This window comes from Aotus nancymaae, unplaced genomic scaffold, assembly GCF_030222135.1.
Source record: "Aotus nancymaae isolate 86718 unplaced genomic scaffold, 86718_ANA_hifiasm-v0.15.2.pri h1tg000025l, whole genome shotgun sequence".
NCBI lineage: Eukaryota > Metazoa > Chordata > Mammalia > Primates > Aotidae > Aotus > Aotus nancymaae.
This window is the reverse complement of record NW_026988438.1, coordinates 19577420-19591137: the sequence shown is the minus strand read 5'-3', so window position 1 is coordinate 19591137 and position 13718 is coordinate 19577420. Positions and strand designations below refer to the sequence as shown.

Below are 13718 nucleotides of genomic sequence, written 5' to 3'. Positions count from 1 at the left end.
TCAAATGATCCTCCTGCCTTGGCCTCCCAAAGCATTGGAATTACAGACATGAGCCACAACACTTGGTACTCCAAGTACATGTTAAATAGCAAAAATAATCATAGTTTCCCTTTTAGCAAATTAGAACAAAGTCTGAATTGAAATATTGTTTATTCTATGCGTAATGCCAAGACACTTTTGAGAGTAGCAGCCTTAAAATAAATTCTAGCCTTAATTTATTGCGTGTTTCTTTTAGTTACAACATTAAAGCCTGAACTTGGAAAGATTATGTACGATGATTTCAAACAGGTATGGTATTTTTAAAGTAAAACACTTCATTAGAAGTCAGAGTACTTGGTTTTGGTACTTGCTTGGACTTACAGTATTTGCCTGTTTCTGTGGTGTTAGGGGAGAAAAAGTAACAAGATTTTGTTTATGATAAACTGGTCAAATTAATTCTTCTCAGCACTATCATAGTAAAATATTTCATAAGAATTTAATTTCTTGTTCTTCCAAAGATTAGGTCCTGTTTATCCCTACAATATTATATATTCTTTATCTCCTTAGTCTTGGTTTCTTCTTACTGCAAGTCTTTCTTTTACTACTATATTGTATTATTTATCTTTGTTTTTTAAAAATACTCTCTAAAGTTCGTGGTAATAATTTTATTCCAACTTTCTTTTTTTGAAAAAAATTATTTTAATGGAATTTTGGTCTCAACCAGCTATTGAAATTCATTTTTCCTTCATAAGTAACAACTGTGGATCTTCTTTTATTATACTTATAATAAAAACTATAAAAGGAAAGTAACAATATTTAAAATATGTACAATCTAGTAGTTGTGCTCCTTAGCATTTACCCAGGTAAATTGAAAACTTATGCACACACAGAAGTCTCCACATGGATGCTTATAGCAGCTTTATTTGTAATTACCAAACCTTGGAAACAACCAAGATACCTTTCAGTAGGTGAATGGGTAAATAAACGGTGGTATATATTTAGACGGTGGGTTATTATTCAGCTCTAAAGAGGCCTCAAAAAGACCTAATGGAATCTTAAATGCCTATTACTAAGTGAGAGAAGCTAATCTGAAAAGGCTGTATGATACCATATGATTCCAATTATGTGACATTCTGGATAAGGCAAAGCTGTGGAGACAGTAAAAAAAAAAAAATCAATGATTTCCAGGGTTAGGGAGGGAGGAGGGTTGAATAGGCAGAGTACAGACAATTTCTAGGGCACACTATATAAAGTATGAAACTATATAGTACGCTCTCTGTTGCTGTAATGGTAGATACAATATACATTTGTTAAGATCCATAGAATGTACAGCACCAAGAATGAAACCAAATATAAAGTATAGACTTTGGGTGCTAACGATGCATCCATATAGGTTCATATAATTTTCTGACATAATTTAAAAAACATTAAAAAATTATATTCGGTTATAGTGATATGACAGTAAAAGATAAAACTTCAGTTATAATATAGAATGTTAAATGTAAGTAAAATTATATTAAATATAGAATAATATGAATATAGAGGACAATATTTAGAGGAAAAGAGAACATCGTTTATACCTAATTTTTAAGGGAAATTAGTAGAGGAAATTTCAGGACATGAGACTTCTGTTGAGCATGCTGCTTTGTCAGCTTCCTTTAAGACCCTGAATTCTTTATCTACACTGGGCAGGGGATGTAGGGTACTGCCTCTCATTCTTTGTTGCACTTCAGAATTACCTGGGTGGCTTAAGAACAGCAATGATAAATGATGCTTGGGCCCCAGAGATTTGAAACTAAATTTCTTGGGGGTAGGGCCTAAGCATTTGTAGTTTCTAAGAATTCCCTACATGATTATGAAGCACAGTAAGGTTTGAAAAGCACAAGTGTAGAATGATGGTTAATAATGATTATTCCCTCTAAGAGGAGTATAGGAACACTAGTCTTTTATTAGGTTGGTGCAAAAGTAACTGCAGTTTTGATCATTAAAAGTAATGGCCAAAAGTAGGAGAGCCACACTATAACTTGGGTTTGTCGAGTGCTGTTTCACCTGACTGATCTTACTTGAATACTGGCACAAGATGAGATGATGATAAGGAAGCATGCTCAGGTGATTGAACTTCTAGATGATAGAACTCTGCGCCTCATGTAATGCCATGAGCTTTGCTTAAGTAAAAGCAATAATTACCTACAAAAAATGTGAAGCATTAGCAAACATGGCACTGCAAAGAACAGGTGAGGAGAATCACACCGCAATTAATGTAGTAAAGTCTATTCAAAGTAATGACCAAAACCACAGGTAGTTTTGCACCCACCTAATACTTTGTAAGAATGGTTGACAATCCTGCTGATATAATATGAACAGAAAAGGAACAATGGTACCAAATAAATAATTACAAATTGAATTTAAAATACAGAGCTATACCTAGTAAATGTCTTTGGAATTAGTATCCTTGTAAACTTTTATGAATTCAGAGTGTAAAGATTGAAATTCTATGAAAAGCTCATCTTGGACAATATCATTTAGGAAATTATAAATAAATTTTAAACTAGGGACTAGTGTGGTGGCTCACACCTGTAATCCCAGCACTTCGGGAGGCCAAGGTGAGAGGATCACTTGAGGATAGGAGTTTGAGACCAGTCTGTGCAACATAGCGCGAGACCCTATCTCTACAAAAAAATGTTTTAATTAGCTGGACGTGGTGTGTGTGCCTGTAGTCTCAGCTGCTTGGGAGACTGAGGTTGAAGCATGGCTTGAGCCCAGGAGTTCAAGTCTGCAGTGAGCTATGGTCACACCACTGCACTCCAGCCTGGGTGACAGAACAAGATCTTATCTCTAAAATAATAATAATAAATAAACAATGTTAAACTAATCTGTAAAATTCCTAGATTATTCATAGTAAATATGGGACTAATATCTGATAACAAAAGATTTTAATTCTGAATACTGTACATTAATTTTGCTGTAATAGTATCTTGGCTTTTCAAAGATGTAGTGGTAATCATAAGTTAGGAAGTATTTATATTTGAAATGTCTTGAAAATTTTTGGATGTAATTGAACTTGTGGTTTTCATATTTTCCTTTTTCATCAACCATTTAACTTTGTATTAGATATCAGTAGCTGATCTTCCAGGTTTAATAGAAGGAGCACATATGAACAAAGGAATGGGCCACAAATTCCTCAAGCATATAGAAAGAACGAGACAACTACTTTTTGTTGTAAGTCATATGCATACCAATGTGATGTTCAAATAAATATGAAAATCAATGAATTTAGTTTTTCTTAGAATTTTTTTATAAATAAGAAAGTGGTAGCATATGTTACCCCACTAAGTCTTTTATAATACAGGATTGGAAGTGACATTGTTTACTATATCATATGTAAGTTTGGCCATACTTGTCAGGAGTATGGCCAAAGATTCTTAAGGAAATCTTCCTTAAGATTTCCAACATACTACCATATTATATAGTATCATAGCATCTCTTTTATACTGCATTGGTGGTGCTAGAGTTATATATGAGATTGTCTCTATTGGTACAAATTGTCTTATCTATTTAGTTTTTTATTAATGACTATAATTTTATCAGAATAATTATAATTAACATCTATTTCTGTTACTTATTTTGAATTACTAAATAACAAGTAGAGTATAGAGAAGTTGTTTTAAGCTTGAGAGAGTAAAACATTTTAAAACATAGAAATGTATAGCTATTTTTCTTATGTTAAAGGTTGTCTCCATCTCTTTTTAGGTTGATATTTCTGGATTTCAGCTTTCTTATCGCACTCAATACAGAACTGCTTTTGAAACCATAATACTGCTTACAAAAGTAGGTTTTCTGTTTTACTGTGTTCTATATTTGGTCTATTATGTAGGAATGTAAGACTATATGAAATAACGTAATTACAGTATATACATACTCTGCCGTTTTAAAGCTTTGATGTCAGTTGAAGAATTACTTAAACTTGTTGTCTCCAGTTCCTCTATATTCATTTGCTCCTCAAACCTACTGCAGTGGATAAAATGCTCCTGGGCTTCCAAATCCCCATCGTATACTTCCCAGACTTTTATCTTGCTTCAGCTTTGGCACATTGTCTAATTCTTCTTGAAACATCCTTATTCTTAGCTTTGTGAACTGTAATCTTCTGGTTCTATTTTTGTCTTACACTATTTCTCAGTCTACTTTTTAGGCTCGCTCTTCTCATCCTTTAATTAACATTATTCAGAGTTCTGTCCTAACCTTATTTTGCAATCTTACCTACCACTCCCGTTGCTTACTTACAATTAATAATATTGATGACTGCCAGATCTATAGCTGATACCTAGATCTTTTTGTTGTTCTTTTTCTTTTCTTTTCTTTTTTTTTTGAGACAGTCTTGCTCTGTTGGCCAGGCTGGGGTGCAGTGGCATCATCTCAGCTCACTGCAACCTCCATCTCCCGGGCTCAAGTGATTGACCTGCCTCAGTTTCCCAAGTACCTGGGATTACAGATGTGTGCTGCCATGCTTGGCTAATTTTTGTATTTTTAATAGAGACGGGATTTCACCATATTGGCCAGGCTGACCTCAAACTCCTGACCTCAGGTAATCCACCCGCCTCGACCTCCCAAAGTGCTGGGATTACAAATGTAGGCCACCATTCCACACCTTCGTTGTTCTTTAGACCAGATACCCATTGGACATCATCTTCGATTGGATGTCCCATTAATCACTTAATATGGATAAAAGTAAACTTTTTTTTTCTTCTTTCTTGTGTCTGGAGCATCAGGTAAAAAGTAAACTTTTTAAAAAACTTTCAGCCATCCCTATAACTTAGTGAATGTGTAAGCTGTGATGTACCAATTCTTCTCACCACCTGCACAAGCCTTGTCAGTTTCTTATCCTAAATCTCTCTGAAATCCATCCTCTTGTCTTCATTTACACTGTTATAGTCATCAGCCCTTCTCACTGAAATATTGAATCTGGTCCTGTCCCCTGTTTCCTGTCTTGCTTCTCTCCAGTCCATTTTTTATATGGCAGCTAGAGTGGTCTTTGTAAAAGAACCAAGGTGATGTTCCCTGCCTAAAATGCTTTGATGGACCCCCATGGCTGTTAGGTTAAAGTCTAACCTGAGCATGATTTATGAAATCTGCAAATTGGACCCCTACCTAGCAGTCCTCCTCCCTAACCCTCTCCCCTAGATGCTACAGTTCAGCCATGTGATTTCTCTCTAAGACAACATGGTGTTACTTAGGAATTTTTAGATCCTATTTAATTTGCTACTTTTCATCTATAATGAGTAATACTGCTGTGAACATTTGTGTACAGGTTTTTGTATAGACATGATTTCATTTCTCTTGGATATGTACTTAGGAGTGGAATTGCTGGATCAGATAGTAATTCTTTAATATTTTGAGGAACTGCAAAACTATTCCAAATTGGTAGCACCATTTTGCCATTTTACAGTCCCACCATCAATGTATGAGGGTTCCAATTTTTTTCACATGAACGTCAACACTTACTATTGTCTGTCATTTTTACTTTGCTTACCCTTGTAGGAGTGCAGTGGTATTTTTTTATAGTTCTTATTTGCATTTCTCTTATGATTAATGATGCTAAACATCTTTTTATGTGCTTATTAGGCCATTTCTGTATCTTTGGAGGAAAGTCTGTTCAGATTCTGTATGCATTACTATTTACATTATTTGCTTTTTAATTATTGAATTGTAAGCATTTTTTATATTTTTGGAAATAAGTCCCTTCTTTTTTTTCTTTTTTGGAGACGGAGTCTCGCTCTGTCATCTGGGCTGGAGTGCAGTGGCAAGATCTTGGCTCACTGCAACCTCCACCTCCTGGATTCAAGTGAATCTCCAGCCTCAGCCTCCCGAGTTGCTGAGATTACAAGCACGTGCCACCATGCCAGGCTAATTTTTATATTTTTAGTAAAGATGGGGTTTCACCATCTTGGCCAGGCTGGTCTTGAACTCCTGACCTCAGGTGATTTGCCTGCCTCAGCCTTTCAAAGTGTTGAAATTACAGGCGTGAGCCACCAGATATAAGTCCCTTCTAAGATACATGATTTGAAAATATTTCTCCCCTTCTGTGACTTGTCTTTTTACTTTTTCAGTGTATTCTTTGTGTGTTCTTTGTGGCACAAAACTTTTATTTATTTAATTTTCCAGTTTTATTAAAGTGTAATTGATATAAAAATTGTGTGTACTTAAAGTGCACAAGTGATGTTTGAATATATGTATACATTGTAAAATGATTAAATCAAGCTAATTAACATGATCTGTCATCTTACACATTATTTCTTTTGTGTTGAGAACATTTAAGATCTACTGTTACAGCAATTTTCAAATAATAATACGTTAACTATAGTCACCATACCGTACAATAGATCTCCAGAACTTATTCATCCTATTTAACTGAATCTTTGTTCCCTTTGACCAACACCACTCCATCCTTCCTCCCGCAAGCACCTGGCAACCACCATTTTCCTTGCTTCTATGAATTCAACCTTTTAAGATTCCACATATAAGTGGGATTATGCAGTATTTGTTTTTCTGTGCCTGGCTTATTTCACTTAATATAGTGTTCTCCAGGTTGATCCATGTTGTTGTGACAAGATTTTCTTTTTTTAAGGCTGAATGGTATTCAGTTATGTGTGTGTATATGTATGTATGTGTGTGTGTGTGTGTATCACATTTTCATTATTCATCCATTCATGGACATTTAGTTTGATTCCATGTTGTGACGGTTATGAATAATGCTTCAGTAAAAATGGGAGTGCAGATAGATTTTATTTTGTTTGGATATATACCCAGAGTGAGATTGCTGGATCATATGGTAGTTCTATTTTTAAGTTTTTGATAAATTCATACTGCTTTTTATAATGGCTATACTAATTTACATTCCCACCCAATGGTGTTCAATGGTCCCTCTCTCTCTATATCCTCGACAATACTTGTTATCTTTTGTCTTTTTGATAATAGCCATTCTTCCAAGTATGAGGAGCTATCTCATTGTGGTTTTCCTTTTCATTTCCCTAATGATTACTGATGTTGAACATATTGGTCATTTGTATGTCATTGAGAAATGTCTATTCAGGTTCTTTATCCATTTTTAAAAAAGGTTTATATTACCCAAAGTGATCTACAATTCAGCACGATCTGTATCAAAATTCTAATGTCATTTTTCACAGAAAAAAAAAAAATCCTAAAATTTGTATGGAACTACAAAAGACCCTGAATAGCCAAAGCAATCTTGAGCAAAAAGAACAAAGGTGGAAGCTTCACACTACCTAATTTCAAAACCTACAAAGCTAGTAATCAAAACAGTGTGGTACTGACATAATAATAGACACATAAACCAATAGAACACAATCCAGAGCTGAGAGATAAATCCATGTATTTACAGTTAATTTTCAACAAAGGCACCTAGAACACACAATAAGGACAGGACAGTTTTCTTTTTCAATAAGTGGTGTTGAGAAAACTGAATATCCACATGCAGAAAAATGAAATTAGACCCTTATTTCACACCATGTAAAAAATCAGTTCAAAGTTGATTAAAGACTTAAATTCAAAGCCTGAAACCATAAAACCACTAGAAGAAAACAGAGGAAAAGTTCCATGACATTTGTCTGAGCAATTTTTTTTTTAATGTGACCCCAAAGCACAGGCAACAAAAGGTAAAATAGACAAGTAGGATTGCATCAAACTAAAAAGCTTCTGCACAGCAAAAGGAACAATCAGCAGAGTGAAGACGCAACCAAGGGAACGGGGGAAAATATTTGTAAATCATATATCTGATAAGTGGTTGATATTCAAAACATAAGGAGTCAGAACAACTCAATAGCAAGAAAACAACCCAAAATTTTTAATTTTGATGAAATTCTATTTGTTTCATTCTTTTCTTTTCTTTTTTTTTTTTTTGGGGGGGACAGAGTCTTGCTCTGTTGCCAGGTGCCAGGCTGGAGTGCAGTGACGCGATCTCGGCTCACTACAACCTCTGCCTCCTGGGTTCAAGCAATTCTCCTGCCTCAGCCTCCTGAGTATCTGGGACTACAGGCACACGCCACCACGCCTAGCTAATTTTTGTATTTTTAGTAGAGACAGGGTTTTACCATGTTGGCCAGGATGGTCTTGATCTCTTGACCTTGTGATCTGCCCGCCTTGGCCTCCCAAAGTGTTGGGATTACGGGCAAGAGCCACCACACCCAGCCTCCTTTTCTTAAATTAAAATTTTTTTTGTAGAGATGGGGTCTTGCTCTATTGTTGAAGCTTGTCTTGAACTCCTGGACTCAAGTGATCCTCCTACCTCAGCCTCTTAAAGTGCTGAGATTACAGGCATGCGCCACCATGCCCAGTCTTACGAATTTATTTATCTTTAATACAAACAGAGTCTCACTCTGTCATGTAGGCTAGAGTGCAGGCATGATTGTAGCTCATTGTAGTCTCAAACTCCTGGTGGCCTTCAGGAGTCTTCCACCTTTTATCTGTTCTTTTACTTGTGCTTTTCATGTCATATCTAAGAAACAGTTGTCTAATCCAAGGTGACAAAGATGTGCTCCTAGGTATATTTACTTTTTCCAAGAATACTAAGGTACAACATTAAATGATCATCATTGACTTCTGAATTTTATGTATGTGAAGTCCAGATACCAATATTTGACTCTAGGTGCAAAATTAGAACTGTCTCTAGGATGTCATTTAAGCTAAAACATACTAACACATGACCTAACCAGAATCATTTTCTGAAATTCTTCCTATAGTATTCTCTTGTGGGGATTTATTGCATTTCAGTGATGTGAATGGGCTTTAGATCACCCAGATCATTAACTACCAAATAAGTTTATACAGAAACCAGTAATAAAATTACTGGGTTTTTCTCATTTTAAAGGAGTTAGAATTGTACAAAGAGGAGCTTCAGACAAAACCTGCACTTTTGGCAGTTAATAAAATGGACTTGCCAGATGCCCAAGATAAGCTCCATGAATTGATGAATCAGCTCCAGAATCCTAAAGGTAAACCTATTTATTCATTTAATTCTAATTTAATGAATAATTACAATGTACAGAGAGAATGCTGTTATCATCAGTGAAAAAGAAAACTGACAGTTTCTTCTCTTAAAAGTCACATTTGAAGAACGAATATACAAAACGTGTAAATAACATTGTAACATAATAATTATCAAATTACAGAATGTTTGATATGGACAGTAAATTAAAGGAGACAAAAGAAAAGGAAGACGAATTTCAACTAAAAAGGTCAGGCTTTATGACGAAGTAAAACTTAAATTGGGCCCATAAAGCATATGTGGGATTTGAATAAAAGAAGGAAAATGTCAGTAGCTACCTGTGAAGTCTTTCACTTTCATTAAGATACTTCACAAGCTCTTCATTCCCCAGTACTGTACATCATAAAATTATAAACAGAAGTAACAAGTTCTAAAGAAGTATGTTGCTTTGCAAAACTAACTCTATAGGTTTCTGAAGAGGATGAATCTTCTGAAAAGAACATTTTTCCTGTGTATGTGTGACATAGAAAATTAGAAGCTATGACTCCAAAATGATTTATTTGTCTGAAATTTACCTCTTGGACTATGTGTAAAGTAACTTAAAGGGATTCTCCATAGTTTTGAATATTGACATTTGCAGAACACCTTCTATCCTATGGCAATGATAATTTCATTCAGTCTAGTAGAGAACCTCATGCACAAATGAGGAAGAGTAGGGCATGTGATATGTGGATAACATGTTTTTCAGTAATACTATGTCTCTGTTTTTATTCTTGGTAACAATTGAGGGACAGTATATTATAGTATACTAAGACTATCAAACAGCCCCAGAGGTCCTTTCCTCTCAAAAATCTTTCCCTTGTGTAGTTTACATGTTAGAGCTGTCCTTGAGTTAATAAATTACTCATGGGATATAAATATTCCCTGATACTAAATAGTCTTCATTCCTAATATCATATGCTTTATAAGGTCATTAATTCTGTTTGCTAGTTGATCTTGCAGAGAAGAGAATTTTCAGAGAAAGTACCAAAAGTGAGGGTGACTCAGGAGTTCGTAGCTATTCTGACCTATCATGAAAAAAAATGTAGGCCCTTTAGTGATAATCCTGAGTTAGCCTCTCTGGACTTTGTTGGGGGCTTTGAATCTCAGAAAGCAAGCTCCATGTTGTCTTTTCCAATCTGTTTCAGTCCAGACTGTAAGGTAATGCATATGTTAATAAGCTATATTGAGCCATTCAACAATGTATAGATATTTCAAAACATGTTACACATGATAAAGCCGTAGTTTTTTATGTCATTTTTTTAAATTATATTTAAATTTTTTATTTTGAAAGCTTTTTCACAGATCTTTTTTTTAGTGTTATTACCTAGTTCATATCAGTTAACCCATCCAATTGGCTGCCATCTCTCCAGCCAATCAGTATGCCACAGAGACAGGAAAGAGGTAAAAATTATATAACAGTTGTTAGCCCCTGTAGGGTGACAGATTGGACTCATCTGAAATTATCTTCCCTTGAATGCTCTATAATCCCTCTTCAGTTTTAGTATAGATCCTAGGATCATTGACGATAAACCTATACTTTTGGGAAGTTAAAGGTCTCTAGAGTACTGAGGCCAAGTAAAATGTCTCAAATTATAAATGCTGTTATTATTTTTACAGAAAGTATCTTTCAAGGAATCAATGCTTACTCGCCTTATTTAACCCCCCTCAAACAAAATTTATTACTTCCTTAAGTCATTTTTGTGATTCATCTTCTACTAATACTTAGTTTGGTTTAAAATATATTCATCTAACAAGCATATTATGTGCCAAGAACCTTACCATTATCAATAGTAAAATCTAAAGGCTCTGAGAGTTTATTAGAGAGAAAAGGGACAAAAAGACATGAAAAAATGCCAAGTTTTTGGCATTTTTAAAACCATTAACACAGTTTTAATTTACTTTCAAAAACAATGACAATCAGCTTAGCTTTGTATTCTTTCTTTTAGATTTTCTGCATTTATTTGGAAAAAACATGATTCCAGAGAGGACTGTAGAGTTCCAGCATATCATCCCCATATCTGCAGTTACTGGAGAAGGAATTGAAGAATTAAAGAACTGTCTAAGAAAGTCACTGGATGAACAGGCCAACCAGGAAAATGATGCACATCATAAGAAACAGTTGCTTAATTTGTGGATTTCTGATAAAGTATCTTCGAGTGAGCCACCATCATCAAAGCATGCTGTTACTAGTTCCAAAGTGAATATAATTTAAATATATTAAAAATGATATTGATGGAATGCTATTTAATGCTTAAAAACAAGAAAATCCTTTCATCTGTGACATGGATGAACCTGGAGGACATGTTCAGTAAAATAAGCCAGGCTTAGAAAGACAAATACTGCATAATCTCACTTACATGTGGAATCTTAAAACGTTGAACTCATAGAAGCAGAGAATAGACTGGTGGTTATCAAGGGCTGGTTGCAGAGTGGAAGGTTGAGGAGATGTTGGTCAAAGTATACAAAATTTCAGTTAGACAAGGCAACTGATTTCAAGAGATCTATTGTACAGCTTGGTGACTATAATTAACAACAACAGTATATTTTGAAAATCACTGAGTAAATTTTTTTTTTTTCTTTTTGAGACGGAGTTTCGCCCTTGTTACCCAGGCTGGAGTGCAATGGCGTGATCTCGGCTCACCACAACCTCCGCCTTCTGGGTTCAAGCAATTCTCCTGCCTCAGCCTCCCGAGTAGCTGGGACTACAGGCGTGCGCCACCATGCCCAGCTAATTTTTGTGTCTTTAGTAGAGACGGGGTTTCCCCATGTTGACCAGGATGGTCTCAATCTCTTGACCAGTGGTTTCTCCAAAAAAGCACATAAGGTAATGCACATGTTAATAGCTATATTGCACCATTCCACAATGTATAGATATTTCAAAACATGTTACACATAAATCCATATTTTTTCTATGTCATTTTAAAAAATTAACTTTTTTTAATTTGAAAGCTTTTTCACAGATCTTTTTTTAGTATTATTACCTTCTGATATAATGTGTTTTTGTTCAAGAACCGTACCTTTTAAAGTTATTGTTTGGTAGTTAAGTATGTCAACATTAAAAAAAGTAACTAAAGGCCAGGCATGGAGGCTCATGCCTGTAATACCTGCACTTTGGGAGGCCAAGGAGGGCAGATCACTTGAGATCAGGAGTTCAAGACCAGCCTGGCCAGCATGGTGAAACCCCATCTCTACTAAAAATATAAAAAATTGGCTGGGTGTTGTGGTGCATGCCCATTGTAGTCCCAGGTACTCTGGAGGCTGAGGCAGGAGAATTGCTTGAACGCAGGAGGTGGAGGATACAGTGAGTCTGAGATTGCGCCACTGCACTCCCACCTGGATAACAGAACTAGACTCCATCTCAAAAAAAAGAAAAAGTAAGAGCTAAAAATTACATTTTACAAGTTTATGGCCAGTCCATCCTATTGACATCATTTTTAAAATTTATATAGAAGCATTCTCTAGATTATTATTAGAATGAGCAATTCAGTTTTGTTTGTTTTTGAGCCTGTCTTGTACCTGGTTGCACTAAATATATAATAGTCTCTTTTGTGGAGACCTTAAAACCCTAAATTTGAACACATGTTTACTGATAATAAAGTTATAACAGAAACCAGCAGATAGACGGTTCATAGTTTATGCATTGTTCTCAGCTTAAATTTTTTCTGATTTGATAACGTGGATGATGTTTTTCCAGTATTATTTTACTTATATTTGTTTTGTTGTCTGTTTCTCCTACCTCCCATTCCAGTCCCCAAATGCTTTTTTTGTATTTCTTTTTTCTTCATTGCTCATGAATTTATTGAGTGTCTCTCCTGTAGCAGACACTGTGCAGGGTGCTGTATGTACCAATGCTGAAGAGAACAGACAGGACCTACTGCCCTTGTATATCTCACATTTGATAACAGAAACTGCAGGGCATTGGAATAGACTCATTTCTTCACAACAAAAGAATAAGAATGAGGAAAAGCATTTGGAATTTGTGCTGATCACAGTGACCAGGCTTTGTATTGGGTATGTTTTACATTTGTAACTTCAGTGCTATTTTTTTTTAAGCTCTGTTATTTTCTAAATGTAAACAAGTAGCAGTGTAAGGACAGTTTCATCAAGTGATTATCGGAAATACTGGCACTGTGATCTTATTTTGTGCTGTGGCAAAGGGTAGTAAACGTGTGTTCAGGATTATTTGCTTTGTCAGTAATGCCCAGGGTGCCACTCCATTACTAAACAAAGCATTTTATTACATGACTCACTAAAATGTTCAATTAATTAGTATTTTCTGGTTACTGCAAGTGTACTCTGTATACCTTTTTTTGACCTTTGATTTTTATTCTGACGAAGAAAATTAGATTCTTTATCTTATAAAAAATTTGAAAACATAAAGACTTATTTTGAAGTGAGTCTTTTAACATTATCTCAGATGCATTTTATTTTGTCCTTAAGCAAGACTTTTCATTTTTACCTTTTAAAATGTAATTTTCAAAATGTATGCTGTTTGAAATGCTTATCATATTACTGAATAACCAGAGTATTAAATTCAATGTATAGCAAATTCTTACAAAGTCCCAGTAGTTCTGCAGAGCTTTTTATATCAGATTTATTTACCATCATGAAATACAGGTTTATATATTATTAAGTATATTGTACTATGAAGTTGGATCTGTGTACTGAAAAATTCCAGAATACCTATTATATTGTGCTT

The 13718-nt window shown here is 34.9% G+C and overlaps 1 protein-coding gene across 3 annotated transcripts in view; it reads left to right on the top strand.

Moving 5' to 3' along the window:
• GTPBP10 (GTP binding protein 10) overlaps positions 1–13718 on the top strand; it is a 32702-nt gene that overhangs the window by 11857 nt on the left and 7127 nt on the right. Inside the window, exons 5-10 of one of the 3 annotated variants that reach the window (XR_010344063.1) lie at positions 236–288; positions 3091–3198; positions 3730–3807; positions 8861–8984; positions 10966–11216; positions 12841–13030. Coding sequence is in view for 1 of the 3 variants with exons in the window: in XM_012450856.3 (XP_012306279.2) it covers positions 236–288; positions 3091–3198; positions 3730–3807; positions 8861–8984; positions 10966–11216 (614 nt within the window). In the remaining 2 variants the exon portion in view is untranslated. Of the gene's footprint in view, positions 1–235; positions 289–3090; positions 3199–3729; positions 3808–8860; positions 8985–10965; positions 11217–12837; positions 13031–13718 lie in introns of all 3 variants that reach the window. The other 2 variants (XR_010344062.1, XM_012450856.3) reach the window with 2 other exon arrangements.